The 25,778-nt window shown below is 56.6% G+C and overlaps 3 protein-coding genes across 16 annotated transcripts in view; 1 reads left to right on the forward strand and 2 right to left on the reverse strand.

Annotated features, from left to right (window-relative positions):
* The window catches only part of MGRN1 (mahogunin ring finger 1), a 60,705-nt gene extending 52,186 nt beyond the window's left edge, over window positions 1-8,519 (reverse strand). For 5 of the 10 annotated variants that reach the window (XR_007411031.1, XM_049110951.1, XM_025416650.3 and 2 more), the window contains exon 1: window positions 8,272-8,519. Coding sequence is in view for 9 of the 10 variants with exons in the window: in XM_049110951.1 (XP_048966908.1) it covers window positions 8,272-8,359 (88 nt within the window). In the remaining variant the exon portion in view is untranslated. The remainder of the gene's footprint in view (window positions 1-8,271) is intronic. The other 5 variants (XM_025416656.3, XM_025416658.3, XM_025416653.3 and 2 more) reach the window with 2 other exon arrangements.
* Window positions 8,520-15,030: 6,511 nt separating this feature from the next.
* Window positions 15,031-20,061, forward strand: UBALD1 (UBA like domain containing 1). 2 transcript variants are annotated; one of them, XM_025416667.3, is made up of 3 exons: window positions 15,031-15,295; window positions 18,568-18,630; window positions 18,965-20,061. In XM_025416667.3, the coding sequence occupies exons 1-3, from the start codon at window positions 15,176-15,178 to the stop codon at window positions 19,316-19,318; spliced, it is 537 nt and encodes a 178-aa protein (XP_025272452.2). In that variant the 5' UTR covers window positions 15,031-15,175; the 3' UTR covers window positions 19,319-20,061. The 2 variants fall into 2 exon arrangements, with proteins under 2 accessions (XP_025272452.2, XP_048966910.1); XM_049110953.1 differs by lacking the exon at window positions 15,031-15,295 and adding an exon at window positions 15,731-15,886.
* Window positions 20,062-25,412: 5,351 nt separating this feature from the next.
* The window catches only part of C6H16orf96 (chromosome 6 C16orf96 homolog), a 44,899-nt gene continuing 44,533 nt past the window's right edge, over window positions 25,413-25,778 (reverse strand). For all 4 annotated transcript variants that reach the window (XM_025416659.3, XM_025416660.3, XM_025416661.3 and 1 more), the window contains one exon: window positions 25,413-25,537. In XM_025416659.3, coding sequence (XP_025272444.1) covers window positions 25,522-25,537 — 16 coding nt within the window. In that variant the 3' untranslated portion in view covers window positions 25,413-25,521. The remainder of the gene's footprint in view (window positions 25,538-25,778) is intronic.

Raw genomic sequence — 25,778 nt, forward strand, 5'->3', positions numbered from 1 at the left:
AAAAGCAATATGTATTCATTAGAACCCATACTTCAAATTTTGAATGTGGATCTTTCCCCAGGCCAATGATCCGGGGCAGGATCCTCTCAGGATGCTGGGCAGTGACCAGAGAGCCCCAGGGCCCAGTCGGCAATGCAGTCACCAGGATAAACAACTCCTACCACCATTCTGCACCCAAACAACAACCATTATGTTTTTCACTTTCAGTACAGCATTCAATAAATTACACAAGATATTGAACACTATTATAAAGTAGGCTTTGTGTTAGATGATTCTGCCTACCTGTAGGCTAAGTGTTCTGAGTACATTTAAGGTAGGTGAAACTAGGTTACAATGTTTAGTAGGTTAGGTGTGTGTGTTCAATGCATTTTCAACTTCTAATTTTTTTTTTTAAGATTTTATTTATTTATTCACGAGAGACACAGAGAGAGAGAGAGGTAGAGACACAGGCAGAGGGAGAAGCAGGCTCCATGCAGGGAACCCGATGCGGAACTCGATCCCAGGACTCCAGGATCACGCCCTGGGCCAAAAGCAGGCACTAAACCGCTGAGCCACCCAGGCATCCCCAATATTTTCAACTTAAAATAGGTTTATGGGCACACAGTCCCGTCCTAAGTCGAGGAAGATCTGTGTATGTGTGTACACACACACACACATTTCTTAAACCATGAACCGAACACGATTCCGTCTTCTGATTTCCCCCAGAGGTACCCAGGGAGTGTGGTCACTTGGGGTATCATCTGGGGCAGGAGCTCTGGATGGCAGACGCTGCAGTTATCAGAACAGGGGCCACTGGGGCCAGCTGGAGGGGGCCAGCAAGGTGGTCTGCCCACCCTGCAGGCACCCAGCACCCAGGACCAAGCAGGAGGGTCCAGGACCAGACAGGAGGAAAGGACGGCAGAAACGGCCTCAGGACTTCCTTCAGACACAGAGGTAGGAAGATGTCCCAACAGCCACTCCCCAATCCTTGTGCCTCGTCACCTGGCTCCAGGACTAAGCAAATCAACTGATTTTGTGTTAGCACACACTTCCAGCCCATGCCCTTTTCTGCAAAAGGCAGAGGGCTTGGGCCTCTCTCCTGCCCCCCAACTCCTGTCCAGGCGGGATGGCCACCCCCCCAGGTACAGCCAGGGGCTCACCCGGCTCCTCCCCATTCCTGAGGAGCCGGGCAGCACAGGGGCAGTTGCCAGAAGTCAACAAGTGCGTGGTATATACTGAGGCTGAATGCGGGTGCCTGTGACACCATCCGTCCTTTCATGGGACGCCACTTATGGAACAGCACAGAGCCGTGAGGCTGGGTGACTACACACCACACAGAAACGCGCACAGGAAACGCCAAATGGAACACGGCCCCATGCAAACGTCTGGTATGGCAGCACTGGGTTTGGGAGGAGAGGCAGGCGGCAGTGGTCTCTGCCCACCAGGGTCATCCAGGAAATACAGGACATCCTCCAGGAAACTTCTGGGCCTGCTGAAAAACAAAAGTTGGGCAGGGCGTGGTCCCACCCGCCAGTTCTCAGGGACTCCGGGAGTCGGAACTGGAAAGAGGCCTGAGGAACCAGAGGTTAACCCCAGTGAGTCAGGGAAATGGGGCCAGAGAACAAGCTCCTGGCTCAAGGCCACAGAGCAGGGCCAGACCCTGGCCTCAGGGTTGGGGATCCACCGCGCCTCTACCAGCTGGGGTAGGGGGCACAGGACTCTCCCCGGCCCACCTCCTGTGCTCAAGCAATCCTCAGCTTTCCACGTCTGCGGATGGGTGGGTCGTAAACACAGTAAAGGTCACCCCAGCCATGAGGAAGACGATGCACACGCACTTGCACACACACCTACAAGCACCTGCGCCCCCTTTACCCTGGGCCCCTGGGCCCTGACTGACTGGAAGGCAGCAGCCACCTCCCAGGGGGCGACACGAGGCCCTGGGGCCCTGCGGCCCAACCCGCACGAGCCCAGGCTTCCTTCCCTGCGGCGCCAGGCCAGGCTTCCTTCCCTGCGGCGCCAGGCCCGCGGTGGGCAAGCCCGACAGCGCCCGGGGCGGGCGGCACCAGCTGGCTAGCAGCCAGGTTACTTTCACGTCAACAAAAAGTTATGGTTTCTCCAGGATCCCCAGAGAAACCATGAAAAGTCCCCAGGGTCCCTGAGCCCTGACACTCGCCCAGAACTGAGTAAATGATGCTGCAACTCCAGAAACAAGCACACAGCTCCCGGCCCTGTCACAGGCGCTCCACAGGGAGAGAGCCACAGGCCTGAGCACCCCACGGCCCCCAGCCCGGCCCCAGGGGCAGGCTCCTACACCCCGAGACCCAGGGCTGCAGCTTTGGGGGGTGGGGCTCAGATGCCCACCCGGCGCAGTCCACGTAACAGGCTTCTTGTTGCTTTTGTTTTTACAAGACGTGCAACAATAGAAGCTCAGAAAACACAGCTTACCTATGCAGCAATTACAATAAACCCTAGACCAACTTAACAAGAGCAGAGTCCTCGCATGTGAACAGCACAGGTGACATGGGAAGCTGAGTGGCACACGCTGGCGATGAGGGTGGTCTCCCAGCCTTTGTGCAGGAGGAGCCCCTTTTCCCCACCCCCCCCATCCTATTGCCAACCCCCCGGCTCAGCACCAGCTCACACCCTTGGGACAGGGATGCCCCAGGGACCTGGAATCCCCCCGGTGATAATGTTCTCTCTCACCTGGAACACCAGCCTCGGCTCTTTCCCTCAGATGCCAAAGAAATCAGGGAGTGAGGCCCTACTCTGCAAAGGGTAAACCCCAGCACAAGTGTTCCTGAGATGCCCCTAGACTGCCAGCGACACAAAAGCACACACCAGAAGTCCTGCACATGGCAGGAGAGCCAGGAGTCCTCAGACCCCCACCTGGCACCCCAAGGACAAGATGCAGCCCAGTCTGAGCAGCCCATACACTCGGGAGATGCACTCGGTCTCCTCCAAGACATGCTGCACAAGCATTTGTTAAAAGGCTACTGTACACCAGGCTCAGTTGCTGCGTGACAAAAGGCTGTCTGATTTCCAGTTCCTCTACCAGAGGACAAAAGTTTTGGTGTCACAAGGATATGGCAAGGCTCTGATAAGATAAAGGAGGGGAACATACTCTGAAAGCGCACACATGCACGTACAAAAGGTTGAGGCCTGGGCATATTTCCCCACCCCACCCTTCCCTGCCTGGGCTGGTAGGTCACATGTCTGATTGCCTCTCCTTCTGACACTTCTCCTGGGTGACCTGGGCCCAGCACGACCCCTCTCAAACACCAGGGCAGCCAGCATTGCTCCGAGACACACAATTAACAGTAATAACAGCAGTAGGAGGTTTAAGTGTGGAGCAGCTGCCCAAGGCCAGGGTCTCTGTGCGGGCACCTACTGCACTCCAGGCTCCTCCTGCATGTCCGCACCTTCTCTTTATGAGCTCAGCCATGGTGGCCCCGCTCGTGCTCGGACCCTCGGCTGAAAACTGGCCAGCTGTGTGATCAGGGCAACGGAGTACAGAAATCAACCCTCACATTTACGGTGAGCTGATTTTTTTTTTTTACAAAGGTGCAGCAGAAGCTGGATGAGACAAGAATAACAAATGCTATTGAAAAAAAAAACCTAAATATCCACAGGAAAAAAAAGACCTCATAGTTTTACCTGAAACTATACCTGAAAACATTACCTCAATACGGCTCACAGCACTTGCTTTAGCAGCACATATATGAAAATTGGAACAAAATAGATGACAGACCTAAACGCATTAGCCGAAACTATAAAACTTCTAAGGAAAAAAAACATAGAGGGGCGCCTGGGTGGCTCAGCCAGTGAAGCATCTGCCTTCGGCTCAGGTCATGATCTCAGGGTCCCAGGATGGAGCTCCACGTCAGGTTCCCTGCTCAGCAGAGTCTGCTTCTCCCTCTCCCTCTCCCTCCCCTTGCTTATGTGCTCACTTTCACTTGTTCTCTCTTTCTCATGCATGTATTCGCTCTCTCTCAAATAAATAAATAATATCTTAAAGAAAAAAAAAGAAAAATGAAAAAAATTCTGGGACCTTGGCCTAAACAAAAATCTCCTAGCTGTAACTCCAAAAACATCAAGCACTAAAAAAATGAATAAACTGAACCTCACCAAAATTTAAAACCTTTGATCCTCAAAAGCCACCATTAAGAAAAATGAGGACAAGCCACAGACGAGGAAAATATATTAGCAAGTCACAGAGCTGATAAAGGAACTGTATCATTGCACCCAGAATAAGGAACTATTATAACTCAGTAAGAAGACAATCTAATCTTTAAAAAATGAACAAAAGACAAAAAGAGAAGTCTAGCAGTTGTGCTCATGCTTCTCTCTCTCTCTCTCCCCCCCTTCTCTCTCTCTCTCTCTCTCTCTCGTGTGTGTGCAAACATACATACACACACACACACACACACAGTATACAAAAGGCTAATAAGCACGTGAAAACATGTTCAACATCATCAGGGAGGATGCCTGGGTGGCTCAGCGGTTAAATGTCTGCCTTCAGGTTGGGCTGGGATCCTGGAGTCCCAGGATCAAGTCCTGCATCGGGCTCCCTGCATGGAGCCTGCTTCTCCCTCTGTTTGTGTCTCTGCCTCTCTCTCTCTTTCTCTGTGTCTCTCATGAATAAATAAATAAAATCTTAAGAAAAAAAATCATCAGGGAAATGAAAATCAAAACCACAATGAGATACTGCTTCACACCCATGAGAGAACAGCTATAACAAAACAGACAACGGGGTACCTGGCTGGCTCGGTCAGTAGAGCACGCAGCTCTTGATCTCAGGGTCATGAATTCAATCCCCATTGTGGGCGTAGAGCCTATTTCTTTAAAAAAGGTAAACAATAATAAGTGTTGGTGAGGATGTGGAGCACTGGAATCCTCACACATTGCTGATGGGAATGTAAAATTGAAGCAGCCATGATGGAAACAGTCCAGCAGTTTGTCAAAAGGCCAAACATAGGGACGCCTGGGTAGTTCAGCGGTTGAGCATCTGCCTTCAGCTCAGGGAGTGAGCCTAGGATGAGTCCCGCATCAGGCTCCTCGCAGGGAGCCTGCATCTGTCTCTGCCTATGTCTCTGCCTCGCTGTGTCTCTCTCATGAATAAATAAAATCTTAAAAAAAAAAAAAGGTTAAACATAGAGTCACCATATAACCCAGCAATTCCCCTCCTGGATATATACTAAAGAGAATTGAAACGGGCCACACAAATGTTCATGAACGTTCATAACAGCATTACTCATTATAGCCAAAAAGTGGAAATAACTCAAATGTTAAGCAGTAAATAAATAAAATGTACTCTATTGTACAATAAGGTACAGACACCTGTTACAAAATGGATGAACTTCCAAGACATTGTTCCAAGGGTAAGAAGCCAGACACAAAAGAGACCATGTGTTATATGATTCCTTTTACATGAAGTATCCAGATTGGGCACATTTTAAAGACAGAAAGCTGATGAGAGTAATGGGGTGAGGGTGGGGCACTGACTCACTGCAAATAGACACAAGGAAATTTTGCAGGGTGATGAAAAGGTCTAAAACCCGATTGTGGGGATGGCTGCACAGCTCTACAAATTTACTGAAAGTCAACAAATCATATGTTTACAATGGATGAGTTGTATGGCACACAATTTCTATCTCGAGAAAGCTGCCTAAAAAATAAAATGAATAAACACAATAAAAACAAAGCAAAAGCTATTAAATTTGAACTAGGTACTGTTGGCAGTACATGCTCAAAGTTCTACAAGCAAAAGAAATTTGGACAGATGACAGATTTTAAAAGTTCTCACCACCAAAAAAAAAAAAAAAGAAGAAGAAGAAGAAGAAAAAAGAAAAGTGAGGTGATGAGAGTGTTAACTCACCATACTGTGGTAATCATCTCCCCATGTGTACAGGTATCCAATCATTAGCCTGTACACCTTAAATTTATACAACGTTACATGTCAATTATGTCTAGACAAAGCTGGAAGGGACAGTGTAATAAATGTGTTAAAAAAGTCAGCACCCATTTTTTTTTTCTCTTCTTGATATCATCAACATTAACAGAGATCTGAAAAGATAACTTTCTCATAAAGTGCTTGAATGGTCCATGGGCCATCCCCTAAAAATCATCCGAAACTCCCCTGGGGTCCCCAGTCCACTCTTGGGTACCCACAGGAAAGTACTGCTAAGGTCATTTCTGCCTGGACTGACCCTCCCCACCCTCCCTGAGCAAGGTGGCCTGAAGCACAAGGAAGCCAAGAGGACACCTATTGGACTGGACGGGTCCAGGAGAGCCCTGTCATGGTGCTCTAAGGTAGCCCATGACATTCACCTTGGGTGTCAGTCTCAATTGATTAGTTGTAGCTGACCGGGGTGTTTATTAATGGATTCTGAAACCAAGTCCGGGCTTGATGACAAAGAGTGTCCTGAATGATCAGCAAGGTCTACCACACAAGGATCTGAAAGCAGTGTCATAAAGGCCTTGCAATTGTGGTTTCGTCCAAATGCCCAAGTGAAGGGACATCAAGTTTGCCCTAGTCCCGGGTTATATAGGAGATGCCACATTAAACTTTGTTATCTCGGCCGTGTCACTGCTAGCTATTAGGTCTGAACTGGCCACCTAATTTCCTTTTTAACCATCGTGATACCAATTACTATTTTATGAGGACTTTCTGTCCCACGTACTGTTCTGAGTACTGCATAAGGATTGACCCATTGTACAGATGAGGAAACTGTGGCCCAGGGGGCAAAGTAACCTGCCTAGAGTCACTCAGCCAAAGACAAAGCGGGAGAACATCAGAGATGGAAGAGGATGAATTCGAACAACCGCTTCAACCAGATGTGGGGATGTCAGCCCACTGCCCTCCAGGGGATCCCCACGCCAGGCTGGGCTGCCCTGCACTTATGCCTGGGACACCGGTGGGGTGACAGTGCCTTCTGACTGCACTGTCTTCTGACAGTTCCAAAAGCCCGGCTAGTCTCCACCCCTCTATCCTCCCAGATATTCCCCTTATTGGGCTTCCAAGATCAGGACAGAGCAGTTCTCAAATTTGAGTGGATATCAGACTTGCTGGAGAAATGGGTTTAAATGCAGGTTCCCAGGCCCCAGTAGGTCTGTGGCAGGGCCTGAGGAATGCATGTTTAACAAGCTTCCCCACGGGACACTTGGGTGGCTCAGCGGTTGAGCATCTGCCTTCGGCTCAGGGCATGATCCCATGGTCCCCAGATCGAGTCCCACGTCCGGCTCCCTGCACGGAGCCTGTTTCTCCCTCTGCCTATGTCTCTGCCTGCCTCTCTGTCTCTCATGAATAAATAAATAAAATCTATAAAAAAGAAAAAAACAAGCTTCCCCACTAGTGGGAGTGGGCGGTCCTGGACTTCCCCTGGTGGGTGTCCCAAGGCCTCCCTATCAGACCAAATTCTTCAAAAGCCAGGATCAGGAGACCCAATCTGAGAGTCCCCCTGATGTCCAGACTCCCTGTCCTTTTTCTTCTTTTCTTTCCATGGCAGTGACCCCGTGAGATGGAGAGGGAGAAACTCAAGCTAAAGTTCTGGGTCAGGCCACACTCTTTAGAGGCGCCCAAGCTGAGCAGCAAACAAGCCAAGGAGGAGCAGCGGCGGAGTCGGATTCCTGCTCCCAGATGCGCCTCCAGCCAGCTCTGAGACCTTGGGAAAGTCACTCCCTTGCTGCTGTCTCCGGGTCCCCCCCAGCCACAAAATACAAGACCGGAGAACCAGGTGGGTCTCCTGTTCTCCAGCAAGGGCTCCCAGCCTCTCCCCCCACGGATACGGTCTCCTTGGGCCCAGCGCCTCTCCCCCCACCCCCACCTACCCACCCAGCATTCACGTGCACCAGGAGGTCACAAGAAAGCTAAGCCTGTGTCCAGATGGCGCGGCGGGGCTTCACACTGAGCCACCAAAGAAAACCCCAACTGGCGACGGGGTGATGTCAACCCCTTTGACAATGCCCACTTTGTAAGCGCAGGCGAAGCGCCGGGCACCGGGCTAACTCCTCGCCCCCCCCCCCCCCCCCCGGGAGCCTTCCTGCTGAGTCTCTCCGGGTGCGGCCGAGGGAGCCGGCGCGCAGGAGCGAAGTGACTGCCCCAAGGTCACCCCAGCGGGACGGGGCCGGCAGCCCGGGACCCACCCACGGAGCGGGCGGGGGTCGCGGGGAGCCCCGGGCCCAGCAGAGGCCCCCCCGCCCCCCGCGGGCGCGCCCTGCCCCCGCGCCCCGACCTCGCCCCGCCGCCCCGCCGCCCCGCCGCCCCGCCGCCCCGGGGCCGCGCCGGCCGCTCACCGGACTTCGGGGGATAGCGATAGGCCGAGTTGGCCTGGATATCGATGTCCTCCACGCCCGCGATGCGGCGGCTGAGGATGGAGCCCATGGTGCGCGGCGGGCCGGGCCGGGCCGGGGCCGGGACGCGGGGGGCGGCGGCGTCCTCACGCGGACATGGCCCGGACCAGGCCACACGGACGCTCGCCCACGGCCGCGGGCGCCTCGGCCTCGGAGCCCCAACCCCCAGCTCGGCCCGGGGCCCGACGCCACGGCGGCCCTCCGCCCCCCACCCCGGGCACGGGGCACTTCGGGAAATGGAGTCCCCTCGCCGCGGAGGGCGGCGGGCTGCGGCGCAGGAAGCCCGCCTGGGAACTACATGTCCCAGAACGCCCTGTGCCGCGGCCCTGGGAAGTTGCTGACCGGCGCTCCGGGACAAACCAAGTGGACCTGAATCACGAGGGGAGGAGCCGTCCCCCGCGCCACAAACTGGCTTTCACTCTGCGTTCCAAGCACGGCACTAATAATCGTGATTCCTTAGCTTCCTAATCATCTGTTCATGTGTAGGCTCTTAGAGGAACCCAGCGCCTTTCGTTTACCGTCTCTATGAAATATCTCCCTGAGCCACCGCGGTTCCCCCCCGCTTCCCAGGGGTTATCTCCTGCCCCAGCCAGGAGCGGGCACACCTTTACCTGCCACCTGGTAATTGCTGGGGTGGAACCCAAGCGGACCTGGAGTTGGGGTTTACAGGAGCTAGGAGCTTCTTTTAGCCTTTTCCAGAACTCGGGGCTTTAAATTAAATTATTAATTTAAATTAGAGACATAATTTTAAAGGGACACCTGCGTGGCTCAGTGGTTGAGCCTCTGTCTTTGGCTCAGGTCGCAACCCCGGGGTCATTGGATCGAGTCCCGCATGGGGCTCCCTGCATGGAGCCTGCTTCTCCCTCTGCCTGTGTCTCTGCCCCTCTGTGTGTGTCTCTCGTGAATAAATAAATCCTTTAAATCTTAAAAAAAAAAAAAACAACAAAAAAAAACACACACGCACAAACATAAATTTACAGCCCCACCGACCTCTCCCCATTTTGCATATAGAGAAACCGAGACACAAAGAAGGGACAGCTGCACGTGAGGTGCTGAAGGCAAGTTTTAAAAATTGGTCAGGGGGATCCCTGGGTGGCTCAGCGGTTTGGCGCCTGCCTTTGGCCCAGGGTGTGATCCTGGAATCCCAGGATGGAGTCCAGTGTCAGGCTCCCGGCATGGAGCCTGCTTCTCTCTATGTCTATCATGAATGAATGAATGAATGAATGAATGAATGAATAAATAAATAAATAAATAAATAAATAAATAAATAAATAAAAAATAAATAAACATTGGTCAGGATTATAGCCTTGGAGGTTGCAATGTACTTTCCTGGCTTTTGGCTCATAAAATTCTGAGCAGGCCAAGTGGAGATTGTTTTCACCTGGTCTTCAGTTGAGAAACTGCGGTTCTGAGAAGATAGTGGCTTCCCAAGGCAAGCTTGCTGTATCAAAAAAGCAGTCAGAGAGGACAGCACCTGGCCAAGGGTCTCAAGTGGTAAATGAACCACATTCCACATTAAAATGAGTCCTGTGCCACTCTGGGGGCCAGAGTCCAGAATCCAACCTTCTGTTGTCAGGGAACCTGGGAAGCCAAAATTAATAAAAGAGGTGAAAGATTTATGTGATGATGAGTAGAGTCCAGGTCTTGGAGGAGCCCAATTAAATCTCTGCTTCACAACCAAGATCCCCATTTGCTGAGCACCTACTATGTGCCCTCATCATGTTGAGGGCTTTATACATAGTCTCATTTAATTTTTTTTAATTATTTTCTTTTTTTTTATTTTTTATTTATTTATGATAGTCACAGAGAGAGAGAGAGAGAGAGAGAGAGAGAGAGGCAGAGACATAGGCAGAGGGAGAAGCAGGCTCCATGCACCGGGAGCCCGATGTGGGACTCGATCCCGGGTCTCCAGGATCGCACCCTGGGCCAAAGGCAGGCGCCAAACCGCTGCGCCACCCAGGGATCATCTAATTTTCTTTTTTTTTAAGATTTTATTAATTCATGAGAGACACAGAGAGAGAGAGAGAGAGGCAGAGACACAGGCAGAGGGAGAAGCGGGCTCCACACAGGGAGCCGGACGTGGGACTCGATTCGGGTCTCCAGGATCACAACCTGGGCCAAAGGTGGCGCTAAACCGCTGAGCCACCCGGGGATCCCTCATTTAATTTTCTGATGTAGCTTTTATTTTCATTCCCAATTCACAGAAAAGAAAGTGAAGCTGTGAGAGGTGAAGTACCCTACATAGACTGCATAGTAGATAAATGGTAATAAAGCTGAAACTTGTACCAAGCCATTCCTTTTACTGTTATACTCCCTTCCCACCCCAGAAGCAGAAACATTCCCATGAGCTAGATTTCATGTCTCTTGCCACCAGAGGGGCCTAAACACTCCCCCCACCCTGCATGATCCTTCTTATCCTTCTGTTAAATCACTTAACACTTGCATGTATACACACATACATATACCAACACTGAATTCAATTTACTGACCTCCCTGCTTGGGGGGAGGCAAGGAGAGTAGTAGAGACTCTGATGTTCTCGTTGAAAAACAACCCTAGGAGCATGTCCTTCCTATAGATCCTGGGGCAGGGCAGTTGTTTCCATGGGCTGGATGTTTGATTAAACATTCCTCTTAACAGAGCTTTGGACTTGTTCTTCTGTGCTTGTCCAAGTCCCGCTGGGAGACAGGCCCTTTCTGATTTGTTATTAGTTCTACTGTCAACATTTGTGCTGATTCATTTATTTATTCAACAAATATTTATCATGCAGCTACTATGTAACAGGCAATGAGCCAGGCTGTGAGCCAGGCAACTGGGATCAAATGGAAGAACCTTAGATGTGGATCATGCAGGCTAGTGAGGAAGGACACTAAAAAAGGTAACAGGTGCATAAATACCAAATGTAGTGGCTACTATAGGACAACAGAGGTGCAGTGAAGTAATAGGAGAAACTTAACTATTGATAGGGGGGTGTCAGGGAAGAGGTGACTTCTTCCAAAGAGGTGACATTTAAGCCAGAGTTTTGTTTTTTTTTTCCTTTAAGATTTTATTTATTTATTCATGAGAGACACAGAAAGAGAGAGAGGCAGAGACACAGGCAGAGGGAGAAGCAGGCTCCATGCAGGGAGCCTGATGTGGGACTCAATCCCTGGTCTCCAGGATCACACCCCGGGCCGAAGGTGGTGCTAAACCGCTGAGCCACCAGGGCTGTCCTAAGCCAGGATTTGAAATAGAAATAAGAGCAAACCAGGGGGCAAGCAAACTCTGAGGGGCTAAGCCAGTGGAGGTTCCAAGCAGGGGAAACACTATGTGCCAAGGCCCTAAGGCTGCAAGAAGCTCAGGAAGATCCAGGGGCTCAAAGGCCAGTGTGGTTAAAACCAAATGGGGGGGGGGGGTGAGTATAGGAACAGAGGTCAGGAGTGACAGAGTGGCCAGATTTCAAGTCCTCTCAGTTAGCCAGCGTTGGCCTAGACACTAGGCCCAGTTCATGGGTATCTGGGGTGAGTCCTTTGAGTCCAGACTTCTTCCTGAAGCTCCAGAACGGCTAGGATCCTTGCCTAGTTATTCTTGTGCTCCCAGAATCAGACACCCAATGATCTATGGAGTATTTGAAAGAATAGAGGTGGAAGGGCGCCCGGTTGCCTATCAGCAGAGCATGCAACTCTTGATCACAGAATTGTGGGTTTGAGCCCCAGGCTGGGTGTGAATATAACTTAAAATCTTAAAAAAAAAAAAAGGAAAAAGAATGGAGGTGGGAAGGAAGAGCCAGGGTATCCTGGGGACACTGTGTTATGGCCCCCAACTTTCCTGAACTTCAGGTAAGATGTGAGCACTGCTAGAAATACCTTTTTGTCTCCTGCCCCCATCTCCTGGTCCCAGGTGTCAGGCCCTATCTGAGCTTGCTAAGAAATCCAAAGTCCACTCTCTAGCCAAGCTGATCCTGGCTAAAAACAAGATTGTTTTTTTCTTCCCTGCTGCCCCTGGGAAAACAACCAGGCTAGGGGTGCCATGGGGGCCAGAGGAATAACCTTTGCTCCTGCCAGCCTCGTCTGCCCCACCCCAGCCAACCTGCCAGCTTGAGAGTGCTCCTTCTGAGCTGGACAAGCCTGGGCGGGTAACCGAGTGTTGCTGGATCAAGGCAGGGGGAAGGGGCAAGGGACTTCCTGTTTCCCTGAACCAGAAAATCCCCTAGTGGGCCCTGCCAGGACAGTGCCCTCTCTCACTGGCCAGAAACACCCTCATGGCCTATGGAGTGAGTGCCCATTCTCCACTGGCTCTGAACACTGGCAAGAGCATAAGGGGGATTGGATTCCAGCCTGTTTCTTCATCAATCAAATGGGGCTTGGGTTCCCTAGAGTGGTCCAGATGGAGGCAAAGAGGTGAGTACTAGAAATGGTACACAGAGTGCTAGGCCCATGCTCAGCACTGCGCACCTATTAATCCACTCACCGGTCCTGGGATTGTGGGATTGTTCCACGCTCCTACCTCTGCTTCTACGAATGAAACAAGGCTCAGGGCTGCAGTAGCTTATCCAACATTAGTCATTAAGCAGCAGGGTCAAGACTCATACACAGCCTTGTCTGGTTCCAGAACCCACTTCCCTTCCAGGACACCCTGATGCTGTCCCAGTGTAACAGTACCTCTTTCAGGGCCACCAAAGCAGCGGGCTCATACTAATCCATGCTTATGATGCTTTGTTAAAGAGAAGAGCCATTCTTTTTTTTTTTTTTTTTTAATATTTTATTTGACACAGCGAGTGCACAAGCAGGGGGACTCGCAGATGGAAGGCAAACCAGCTTCTGGCTGAGCAGGGAGCCCGAACGCAGGCTGGATCCAAGACGGCGGGATCATGGCCTGAGCGGAAGGTGGACACTTCACCCACCGAGACACCTAGGTGCCCCTGGAGGAGCCATTTCTAACAAGACCAGAAAACTCCTGACACTATCAGCATTTGCAAAAAATGGCAGAGCCTGCATGATTCCAGGTGGCTTAAGAGACACCAAAACCTGACTTCCTGAGTGGACAGGTTACTTCTGCCCTGGCTGGCCGAGGCACCCACCTGCAAGAGAACAATGGAATCTGCTGCCTGCCAACAGGACAGGCCTCGGGGACTCTCGCCCTCAGAGGCCGCTTTAGGGTCTCACTGCGCAGGGTCCCCCCTCCCATCTGCGTGCCCCAGCCCTGCTCCACCATCCTGGGACTCCTCAGGCCCTGTCCACCAACCAGTCTCCCATTATCCTCCTCCCACTCGCCAAAGCCAGAACCTCTGGAAGGGTTAAAGGAGCCAGGAAGGGCTTCCCCCACACCCCTCCAATGTGTGGAGACTGGCACCAGGCCCTCCATCCAGGGCAATTCTAGTGTGGCGCAGGGTGGGGGGCACTCCACTAGAATCAGACACAGCCCAAACATGTCCGGATCCGGATTGGCCCTCTGGGCCACCTCCTGGACCCCACACTAACCCTAAAGCCAACAAACGACCGGAAGACAAAGACCTCCCAATGAGTTTTCACCCCAACCCCCAGGGCCTGTGTCAGCTTCCAGAGGGCACTTCCCCTATTTCTACCTGGGATTCGCCACACATGGTCCCAAACCACCCCGCCCCGCCTGCGCCCCCCAGCCAACCCTTCTCGGTGAGCTCTCCGCAGTAACCCCGGCCGGGCCAGGGCAGGGCAAGAGAAGGGGCCCAAAGAACAGTTGCCCAACGGATGAAACCGGAGCTCAGGGAGCTTGAGGAACCAGGCCAAGGTCGTTCGGAACGGGGGGGGGGGGGGGACGGTACCAGACCTCTCCCCGCCTCCCCGCCCAGGATCCCGCTCCCAGCCCGCCCCGGCCCCGAACTCCAGACCCGCGACGTCACCCGGAAGCGTCGCGTGCGCAGCTGTAAACACAGCCCGCGACCACCCCCCCGCCCCATGCTCCCCGGTCCCGCCCCCGCCCGCCACGTGATGCGCCCCCGCCGGCCCGGACCCAGCGCCCGCCCCCGCTGCGGCCTCATTGGGCGGCTAGCTTTGTTTACCTTATATGGCCAGGTCCTAACACTCTGCGGCCACCCATTGGCCGTGGCGCGGCCTCACTCACTTGACGTCATTCGGGACCGAACGATGCAAATAAACCGGGGCATTCTGGGAATGGGAGTTCGGGGGGGCCCCGCCGGAACTGGCTCCGCCAGGTCCTGGCGCCCGCACCCGCAAGCCAAGTCTTCCGGCCGAGCGCACGGGAATGTGCGTGGGAAAGTGGGAGCCCCGCGGGGAGGGGACCCCTCGCCGGCTTGTTCCGGGCACCGGCCTGTCCCCAAACGCTTCTCGCGCCTATTGAGTGCCCAGCGCCAGGCCCGCATCACGAGTGGGCCATGTGAGCTTGTGCTCGGGGCGTTGGGGAACCCGGAAGGCTTCCTGGAGGCGGTGATATTTTGCAGAGCCCTAAGGGGCACATTCATCCATTCATTCATTCATTCATTCAGTGCAGGAGTGTTTACTGGCGCCTACTGTGTGCCAGGGCTCTGGGGCCGTGCGCCCTCGTGCTCACGATGCATGCCAGGACTGCCAGGGCCCCCCGCCCCTAAGCGTGCGCCTGTCCAACGCGGAGGCCCGGCGCAGACCCCGCGGACCACCGCCCGCTGGCGCCGCCGGCCGGGGCCGCGTCCGGACACACCTCCCTGCGCCCCCGGGCCGGCCGCGGCGCGGGACTACATCTCCCAGCATGCCCCCGCGGCCCCGAGCCAGGCGAGGCTCGGTGAGTCAGAGCCGCACAGTAAATATTTGTATTAGCCGGAGCCGGCTCGCTAATGGTGGACGCGTGAGGCGGAGGAGCGCGGCGGCGGGAGGCAGCGGGCAGCACGGCGGCGGCGCCATGTCCGTGAACATGGACGAGCTCAAGCACCAGGTCATGATCAACCAGTTCGTGCTGACGGCGGGCTGCGCGGCCGACCAGGCGAAGCAGCTGCTGCAGGCGGCCCACTGGCAGTTCGAGGTGCGCGGCCGCGCCGGGCCGGGGCCGGGGCTGGGGTCGGGGCCGGGGCCGGGGCCGGGGTCGGGGTCCGTGCCGCCCGCCGCGCGTGTGCGGGCCGGTGTGGACACGTGCCGGGGCGCCCTCGGCCCGGGGTCCCCGCGCGCACACGCGGCTTGCGGGGCCGGCCGGGCGTCTACGCGGCCCCCGGAAACGCCGCCCGCGCGGGGTGGGCGGGAGGGGCGCCCCGAATCCCCGCCCCCCGCCCGCTCTCCCCGCGGCCGGGATGCGCGGACCCCCCCCCCCCGCTTTTGTTCGGGTAACGGCCAGGGTGGGGCGGCGCCGCGGCCCGGACGGACAGCCTGCGGGCGGGCGGCCGGAAGGAGGACGCCCGGGGCCGCCCCCGCCTCGGGAGCCGGGGCCGGCGGAGGGCAGCCCGGCGGCGCCTGTGTCCACGTACATGTGCACTTGTATTTACGCACGCGCCACGCTACGTGTGGGCATGTTGGCGTGTGTGTAAACACGCAGTCCACCCGCGCGGGTGCGGGCTGCGCGTGTCCCCCGGACGCACGCGTCGCCGTTCTGCAGATGGGGCCCACGCGGGTACACACCCGGGTGCGTACGGCTGTGTGTGGGAGCCCCGAGCTCCCGCTACGGCCGTGCGTCTGTGCACCCCGCCCCAGAGGCGTGCCCGGCTGGCGCCTCCGGTGCTGGCGGGGGAATCTGCCTCCGCGGTGCGCGGTGCGCGGTGCGCGGTGCAGGGCGGCGTTCACACGGGCGGGAGGTGCGGCCGCCCCGGTCAGGACCCCACCCCCTGGGCCTCCCTGACCTGTAGGCCACTAGTGCCCACAGCCTGTGCTGCCAAGCGGCCACCTGGCTTTGCCCAGCTCAACTGCCCCAGAAATAACCCAGGGTGGCATCTAGGGAAGAGGCCAGAGTCCTTGAGCTCCACCCCTCGCAGGTGTAAGGTCACTGCCCCGCCAGGGCCCAGGAGTCTGGTTTCCTGATGGGGAGCCATCCCAGCGAAGGTGTTTGGGCCTGCTGGGGGGTTGGGGGGAGTGAGCCAGGGGCCTCTAGGGCGCAGTTTCCGTGACTGGGATGGGGATCAGAATTCCAGCCCAAAGGTTTGGACAGCCTGGGGAAGCAGTGGCCTGCCCAGCCAGGGGGATCTTTGCTCACCAACTTCTACCCAAGCTCTTAGGAGGGCTCGCCGGCCCTGTGTGGCCCTCACACCACAACATGGGAGGCTGCTTCCCCCCACCCTCCACCGGCCTCCCCTCCTCCTGGCCTGTTTTCTCTGCACCTCCAGTGTGGGAGTTGACCTCTAAAGAGTGAGTGGCCACTCCCTCGTGCCCCCCCTCCCCAGGGCCTGCAGCCCCACCCTGCAGGAAGCTCCCTAATCAGCCTGTTTGTCTCAAGGGCTAGATGTGGCAAAACTTGTAAAACCACATTCATGGCCGTTTGCTTGAGTCCTGCATCTGCATACATGGCTCCCTCCCTGCCTGGGCTGGGCAGCCGGGTGTCCTGTCGGGTGGGAAGAGCCTAGCCTCTCAGGGCTCTCAGCCTGGCACCTGCTGGGCTGTCTCTCAGTGTGGGTTAGTGTCACTTCATCATGGGAATTAAAAATGTAGCTTTGAGGATTGAAATACCTGGGGGAAAACTCTGTCCGCAAGAGGGGCAGGAGCTGCCTGCAGACTTAGGGGTTCTGGTGGCCCCCTGGGGTAGGAGCCATACAGCTCTGGGCTCCCTGAGTCTCCGTCTCACATCTGTAAAATGAGGAACATATGGGTACTAGGGAGGTTCACTTAAGGTAAAAATGGGGTGTGAACCCCCAAACCGTAGGTCCTTGTGTGAGAGTGAGTGACTGGTTCCTCAGGGCTGCCCTGCCCTCTGTGGCCTCCGTCCCCCGCCCCCCAAGGCTCACAATATACGGGTTGAGGGTTGACCCAGCCAAAGGCCGAGTTTTTGGGTCAGAGCTCTGTGATTCAGGTGTTAATGAGGACAGGGCTGCAGGGGGAGGGGGACCGGTGTGTTTTAAGTGGTGGTGCTTTAAGGCAGCAGAAGGTGCTCACTGGGGTGCTCACTCAGGTGGCCTTTGGATCTGCACTTGGGAAGGAACGGTTTGGGTGTGTCCCCTGGGGCTCCCAGGTGGGAGGGAGTCCTGAGGAGGTACTTAGAGAGACTAGCACCCACCCCACTACCTTCCCACACCCGTTCAGGGACACTGGGGTAGGGCATCTCCAGCAGGAAATTCTCAGAAAAATTCATTTGAATGTAAAAAAAATAACAAAATCCCAGGGCAAGCCCTGGGAGCCAGCTTGGGTGTCTGTGCTGGGGGCAGGGTGGGGAGTGGGGGAGGGATTGGGCAGGGAGCCTAAAGGGATGGAAGTGGAGGGGCCCGGGGCCAGGGCCTGGCAGGGCCAGCAGACCCTTCACATACTCTCACCCAGCACTTTCGCAAGAGCAGCTGGCTCCCTTACTTTCCTCAGCACCCCTCCTGTAGCCTCTTTGCCAGGACAGACCAGATGCAGCCCCTCCCTGGCTCCCCTAGCCCCCTCTTGCCGGTCCCCCGGGGCCTCCAGACCAGCTTGTCTGACACGGGCCTTCTCAGCACCCTGGGTGCAGACCCCTTCCATCCTCCTCCCGCTCTGTACCTTAGGGACATTCCAGGGGAGGCTTGGGTGAGTGGGGCACCCAGTGCCAGACCCAGACCATCCTTCTTAATTCTGGCTCTCCCAGCTGGAGCGTGGATCTTAGGTTATCCCGGCAAGGGATGGGTATCTGGAAACCACTGAGGCCCTTCCCTGGCAGGCCCCTGTGGCAAGCCAGGGAGGGGGGCAGGCAGGTCACAGACTTAGCATCTGGGAGTCTTTGCTGTGCCTTGGCTCATGGAGGAGGAAATTGAGGCTCAGGGAGTTACCACCCATGGAGTTGGTGACAGTCCCACTAGGATCTCAATCAGAGGCTGGCATCCGCTAAAGGCCTTTCCCTGTGAGAGCAGGAGAGGGTGCTGCCTGTCGCCTCCTGATGTCACGGTGACCGCGTCAGGTGTGTGCGGGCTGGAGGCAGGCAGCTTTGTGAGCGGCTTTACCACCCTCCACACCTGCCCGGGAGTCTGGTGCCTCCTTAAGGGGTGGCAGGCGTCAAGGGGCACGTCCAGGGGCACACTGCCTCCACTCCCTTCTCCCACTCGTAGCCGGGCCCAGGGCCTCACCGAGCCCCAGAGACTCTGGAAACAGGGAGGCCCTGGGCCCCAGGGGGCCTGAGGGTAATGACATCTGGCCTTCTTTCCACAGACGGCCCTCAGCGCCTTTTTCCAGGAGACCAACATCCCCTACAGCCATCACCACCACCAGATGGTAAGTGTCCCTGCAGCCCCCCGGGGCAGCTCTAGGGGGCACTCCCGGTTCAGGGGTGCGGGGCAGCCGGGCTCCCTGGAGGGAGGAAGCCCAGTGGCTCTGTGCAGCAGGGGCGGGGCCTGGGGGGGTCCTCCTGGGACACTGCCCGCAGGTGTGCTGGGCCCGCCCGTCACAGCTGGCCTATCCTCCGGGAGCCCCAGCTAGTGGATTGTGTGTGTCTGGAGTCAGGGTACAGCCGGGAAGAGGCACAGAAGCTTCCTGTCCTGGGAGGCAGCAGGAGGTGGGGCCCTCCCAGAAAGGGGGCTCACCCCCCTCTCTGTTTCCCCCCCCACAGATGTGCACTCCTGCCAACACCCCTGCCACGCCCCCCAACTTCCCTGATGCCCTCACCATGTTTTCCCGTCTCAAGGCTTCCGAGAGCTTCCATGGTGGCGGCAGCGGCAGCCCCATGGCTGCCACGGCCACGTCCCCCCCGCCGCACTTCCCCCACACCGCCACCGCCAGCTTCCCCGCCCCGAGCTGGCCTGCTGCAGCCTCACCCCCGGGGGGCCCACAGCACCACCAGCCACAGCAGCCGCCCCTGTGGACTCCGGCACCCCCCTCCCCGGCGTCAGACTGGCCACCCTTGGCCCCCCAACAGGCCGCTTCAGAACCGAGGGCCCACCCTGCGATGGAGGCTGAAAGATAAGGGAGGCCCCTCCCCCCTCCCGGAGGCCAGGACCCTGTGGGGCGGGGGAGAGGATGTCTCCGCGGGCCCCCTTCACTCTCTGTCTGCACCCCTGTTCCCTGGAGCCCTGGAGGGGAGAGACTGGACCCTGGTGCCAGCACACAGGCTGCCCACGCACGAACGTGGAAGCTCAGGCCCGGGGCACCCGCCTTGCATGGATTTGGTTCAGAGTCGTCTTGGTGCTGGTGGACAGAACTTCAGAGAACAAGCAGCCTTCCCCGGAGGACTTGCTCGCCCTGCCCCACCCCAGGGGGCTCCGGAGAATCGCCACAGCAGCAGCGGAGACTTGGCTGGCTCCTGCCTTGGAGCTCCTTGGGGGCCATCAGGCCTAGATCCCCACCCTCGGGAATGCAGAGCCTTCTCCGCATGTGTGTGTGTAGCTGTGTCTGTATTTATATGTATGTCGCTCTTCAAGAAGCAACCTAGTTCATGGGGCAGCTGGACTTTGCATGTTAGAGTGAGCCCCCAAGCCCCTTGCCCGCCACCCCTCTCCCCAGGGCCCTGCCCATCTCTCCTGCCCCCTTGTCAGCCAGCCTCGCTGTTCCCTGCAGAGAAAAGAATTGTGGGAAACTCCAGGACTCTTCCCACCCATCCCCCAGCGCCTGCCTGCTGGGGCTGCCTGCATGCCTCCCCCAGAGCCCAGGGGTACCTCACACCCTTTCCCTTCCCCCTTTTAACAAAAGAGAAGAAAGAGTTCAAACCACCACCAGGCTCTGTGGTCTTGCCTCGCATCCTGAGCTTTGCTGCCAGCTGGCTCCATGCGGAGAGGCAGGGCACCCCCCAGTCCCGCCTGGCTCCACACTACACTGCTTCTGTCTGCTGCTATTTTTTCAACCACAACATGGCTCTGGAATCTTCCTGCCCATCCAAGGCTCTTCCCATGAAGTTAGTTTCTGGCCTGTGTTCCCAGAATCCCTGACTCCTGCCCATGCTTCCCCCCTGTCCACCTGGACTGATCCTGACCTCCGGGGCTAACAGTTGCCTTCAGTTTGCTAGGACCTTTCTTTGTGTTTTAGGGTCCCCATGGCTGGCTGCAGCCTGGACTCCCCAAGCCCAGCCTCCCAACAAACATACCCGGTTGAGCAGGGCCCTCCCCCAGGGAGGCACAGATAGCCCGCCTCTGCAGAGCCAGCGAGGGCTCATGACAGGAACAGGACGAGCCCAGGGCAGAGTCCAACCTGTGGCTCAAGCCTTTGGTCACTAAGGAGACTGGCAACCCAGGGGCGATAGGACCCTGGGCTGCTCCCGAGCTGGGCTGGGGCAGGCACCTGCTCTCATCCCAAGGGAGGAGCCAGGGGTGCTCCACTCTGAGTGCCCTCCCCTTGGCTGCCCTTGCTGGGGAATGGGCTTCCTGTGGCAGCCTCAGCCTTGCACCCCTTGTGAGGAGCTGAGCTTTGAGAAGGGGGGAGGCCAAGGTCCCTGCCCAACCCTCAGTACCAGCAGACCTGACAGGAGCCCACCCGGGCACCCAGCCCATCAGTCAGCACCTTGATCTTTTGCAGGTGGTGCCTGGGTCAGAGAGTTTCTTGTTTCAGAAGGTCTGCTTAATGTGTCTACGCTCCCCACTGGCAGGCAGCCGTGCCCTTGCTCCTAGGGATGGGGCTGGGCCTTCTGACGAGGATACTCCGGTGTTGGGCACCCGGGCCGTTACCTGGCTTCCCCAGCTCAGTCTCCACCCTGCTGGACCCTGCATGGCTCCGGGGGCCACTCTGCTCTCTGGCTATTACTGAAGACCCCCTGCCAGGCCCCTGCTGCAGCTGCTGCTTCTGGAATTGTGTGCTCACCTTGAAATCCCCCTTCTAGCGGCCTCCCCGAGGAGGTCCAGAGGGGGAGCACAGCCCTGTGTGTGCTCCTCATGGAGAGGGGAGGGAGTGAAGGAGGGGCAGGGTAAGGGTGAGGGTATCTTGGGCCTCCTGACTCTTCACCACAGCCTTCTGATGGGAGAAAATGCTGAGGTAACTGCCACACAGCCCCATCAAGGGGCAGGAGAGATGCAGAGGCAAGTATGTGGGGCGGTTATCTGCCCTGTAGGGGTGCGTGTGCCTGGGCTATCCCAGGGAGCCCATGGCTGTATGTGTCCCTGGGCTATCCCAGGGAGCCCATGGCTGTATGTGTCAGAGACCAGAGACTGCACCATCGAGAATCTGCACTCGTGGAGACGGAGGCTCACCCCTGGGCAGACAACTGGGTGGCCTGTAAATGAACCACAGTCTTGCTACTCAGGCGTTTGTCAGAGGGGCAGGTCCTCAAGCTCCGCGTTGAGCAGTGTTCCTGCACAACATCTCTGCTGAGTGCTGATCTGATGGGGGTGAGGTGCATTTCTGTTTCCAGGGGGCCACGGGGCTGGCTTGGAAGTGTCAGGTGGTCACATCAGGCTGGAAGGACTTGGGGTTCCTATAGGTCCTGGTTTTCTAGCCTGGGCACTGTGGACATTTGAAGCTGGATTACTGTCTGCTGTGGGGAGTCCTGTGCACTGTGGGACGTCGGCCAGCCTCCTGGCCTTCCCACGAGATGCCAGTGCATCCCCTAGTGACAATGGAAAGTATCTGGACATGGCAAAATGTCCTCTAAACCCGGGGTTCCCATAGTTGGCTGCACAGTAGAGCCCCCAGGGAGCTCCGTAAAGAGACAAACCACAGACTCCCAGATCCCACGGCATCAGAGTCCCTGGGGAGAAGCCTTGATGGTATTATTTTGAACGTCCCCCAGGATATTGGTGGATCATTAAAATAAAAACCACTTAATCATTTACCTTGAAGGGTAAACTTAAGAGAATATCAACTGTATGTCAAAGCTGTTGTGCAAACAGCTCCCAAGTGATTGTGATTCAAGACCCCCAAACCTGTAGGGTATAAAGGACCCCTGGGTGCTTGAGGCAACTGCTCTGGAGGAGGGCACAGGAATCGGGTTTTTCATCAGTGCCCCAAGCAAGGTGGGAACCAGAGCAAGAGGGGCAGAGGGCAGGGCTTGGGCCTCCTAGTACTTTCCAGCAAATGCAGAGGCCCTGCCTGGTGTGCTGGGAGCCCCTGGTCTGCGCATCTCACCAGCAAGGGAAAGGCTGCAGAAGCGGGCCAGGTGAACTGGAGGGGAAGCCAGAGGTGAGAACGGAACCTGGAACCTTCCTCCACTTCTCTAAGCTCAGGAACAAAGCTGAAGGAGTCCGTAACTGTCTGTTACACGTTCAAACGTAAACTGGCTGGAAAGCAAAGGTGCTGGTGCATGAACAGAAGGGAGCAGACCCAGCTGTCCTCTGCTGTCCTTCATCACGCCTCCTGGGAGCTGCCCCAGCAGCACACATGGGAAACTGGCTTGGTTACCTCAAAGCCCAGCCTCTTCTGGGCACGGTCACCCCTACCTACCTGCCAGACTGCAGCTCAAATGACTGTTTCCAAGGTTCTGTTCTAAAAACCTTCGCATCCATGACACTGCTTGGAAGGATGACTGGAGCTCCAACAGTCTCCTTTCTGAAGAGCGGACGTGGCAGCCCGTGGGGTGAAGGTCTGGCCACCCCAGGTGACAGGCAGTGGGGGTTTCTTTCCAGTCTGCCGTGAAAGCACCTGGGCGCACTAACTTAGGGGTCTGCTGCTTGGCTTCCATGTCTTTCTGAATGGCCTGCCAACACGTTAAAGTTGGGAGAGTTTGCACCAAAAGTCTCGCTTCTGGCTTCTCTTGGACATTCATGAACCAGCTGGCCCAGGTTCCTGCCAGGCCGTAACTGGCTGAAGCCGACTGTCACAGTGGGGACGCAGCCAGCCTGCCCCTGGTCGGCCAACCCACTCCAGTGGCCACAGACGTGTGTTGGGTTCCTGTCTCCTAATTGGTTGAAATCTGGAGGGGGATCTTGTTTTGCACCAGGAAGAGCTTCCAAAGTGAAAGGCCTGCTGGGGGGGGGGGGATGGAGGGGGGGTTGGAGGGACAGCTGGTGGATGAATGGAGACCCTGAAGTGCTTTCTGTGGGCAGGCAGGCCTCCTCCTTCAGACAGCTTCGAGAAGGGAAGGGCTTGTTCTCCCAGATTCTCTCGGATGAAGGGTCCCCAGGGTCCTTCCAGGGTTCTCTGAGAACACATTGTGGCTGGCTCCCAAGCCCAGCAGTGGGTGGGGCTGCCTTGGGCCTGGAAGCCTCTGAGGGGCCTTTATAGCAGGACTCATCTGAGGACAGATGAGTGCTTTGAGTCTGGTCGCTTCCCGGGGTCAGTGCTGGGGAGGCCGCCTGGGCTGGACAAAAGGAGATCTTTTGAGGCAAGGCTATTTCCAATTCCTGCATTTGGAAAGGTCTTCGGTTGCTTAGCCACAGCTTCTGTTTGGGCAACGTATGTGTTTCAAATGAGCCTTAGAATAACTGCACTCCTTTAGGGGAGCCCCAGGATGGCCAAGGCCGTGTCACTGGCTCAGCACAAGGTGCTGGGAGCCTGTTGGCGGGGTTCTGCTCTGCCTTCCAGGGCCACTTCTCGGCTCCTGGGGGGCAACAGCTGCACATGTTGCTGGGATGGTTTTCTGTGGCTCCTGGTGAAGCCATGAGCCAAGAGGAGGAGGGGAACTGAGAAGAGAGGCCTTGCTTTGGCTCTCTGTGTGTGGTATGTGTTTGGTGGTTCTCTATGCAGAGCCCCCAGGACCGGGGATAGTCAGGGGTCCAGCCAGGGAGGCAGGTGTGCGCTGATTTTAGTGTCTGTAAGAGTTCACAGAAAGAGGGACACTTTCCTCCACTGCCAGTGCCTCAACTTCCCTCTTCTGGTGACTTGTCCCGGGCACTGGCAGTGCATTTTTTCCAGTGCGGATCATCTTGTTTAGGATACACATTGCTGTCATTGGTTGTTTATACCTTAGAGTTAAGGAGTTCACGGTCTTTGAAAGGGAGAAATGGTCAGTGACCCTTTGACCTGTGTTGGTGGGTTGTAGGGCCACGTATGGGAGTGCAGGGGGGTCACCACTCAGCAACTCCATTCCAGCAGCACCTCAAAGCAGGACCCTCTGCTTGGCGAGAGGCGTCTCTCTCCCCTTCCCGCCCAGCTCATTTGTGCAGCGCCACACCAGGCCAGGCCATGCGCCTCCCTCCCTACATGACCGGCTCGTCCCTGTCTGTCCCAGGCAGACGGGGACCTTACTGCCCAGCCTGGCACTGCCACTGCCTCCCAGGCCAGGAGCCGTGTCCCCCTGACAGAGGAGGAGGCTGCGCCCAGGACCCTGTGAGGTTCCCACTCTGCTGACCCCATCCTCATTCTTTCTGCTCCCCAAGCACCTTTGCCTGCAGGGATGGGGTGAGCTCCCCCCTGAGGCACCTGCCCTCGAAGCTTCCTGCAGGCTCCAGCCTCAGGCTGGAATCAGGGAGAGGCGAGCATTCTCCCTGCAGCTCCCACCTGCCACCAGGCCAAAGGCCAGCCAGCTTATTTCCCCACAACCTCTGAGGGAGACAGGACTGTTGTCCTCTGGCATTGCTCCTGGCTGGCTGCATTGGTGTCCCTACCTTCCGAAACACCAAGGAGCCTGTTGGAATGTGAATGGTTACGGGGCGACCCACCTGGACCTCACTCCTTGATGCCTGGGCTGCAGGAACCAGCTGAAGCACAGATTCCCTTTGTAAAACTGAGAAATGGCTGGGGAGGCAGCTTTCAGGGGACAGTGGGATGGATAGGAGGGTCTGAGCCTGGGTGTTTGGGGTGCCTGAGGGCCAGGGCCGCAGGGGACAAGCCTGGCACAGGATGCTTTGCCTGAGCCCAGGCCACGCCTCCCTGCCCTGCCGTGGAAGGCTGGAGAGCCGAGGCCTCCCTGAGCAAACCTGGGCAGGTCACGTCACCACCCCTGCCCTCGACCCCCCTGTCTTCCCAGAATGCAGGGCTAGGGTACCTTAGGACTTTTGCCATGATGGAAAATGTAGCAGAGGCAAGGTTTGCTGTTGATTCTCTGCTGGGACTCGGCCACGGTGGTTCTGGCCGGTGCCTCCGAGAGACTGACCCTGGGGTGGGGTCCTGAGAAGGGACCAGCAGGTACCCCCCACCCACGTGGAACAGACAAGACCACCCTCTAAAGAGGGCACCAGGCAGGTCACCCTCACCCACAGTCAAAAAAGTGAAAGATTTTATTCTGGGGAGAAGTTGCCAAAAATAGTCATCTGTGTGTGACATGGGGGTGGGTGCAGGGTCTAGGTCGGCCCCAGGAATAGCTTGGCCTCATTTAGACGCAGTCCTTGAAGAAAGAAAAGAGAAGTCAGGGTCTGGAAGTGGGCACAGATAAGGAGCCAGGGACCGTTAGGAAGGAGCGGCACGCCGTGTGCCCAGACTGATGGCCGCCAGGCCCGGGCATCCTGCAGCCCCGGCTCCTCCGTGGGACCCCTGGGCAGTGCACCGCCCCCCAACTCCCTTACCCGCTCAGGGGCCCCGGGGTCCTCTGGTGGATGTTGGTGAGAGGGAGAGTCGTGCCCCAAAGC

Source organism: Canis lupus, chromosome 6, assembly GCF_003254725.2.
Source record: "Canis lupus dingo isolate Sandy chromosome 6, ASM325472v2, whole genome shotgun sequence".
In the NCBI taxonomy this organism is placed as follows: Eukaryota; Metazoa; Chordata; class Mammalia; order Carnivora; family Canidae; genus Canis; species Canis lupus.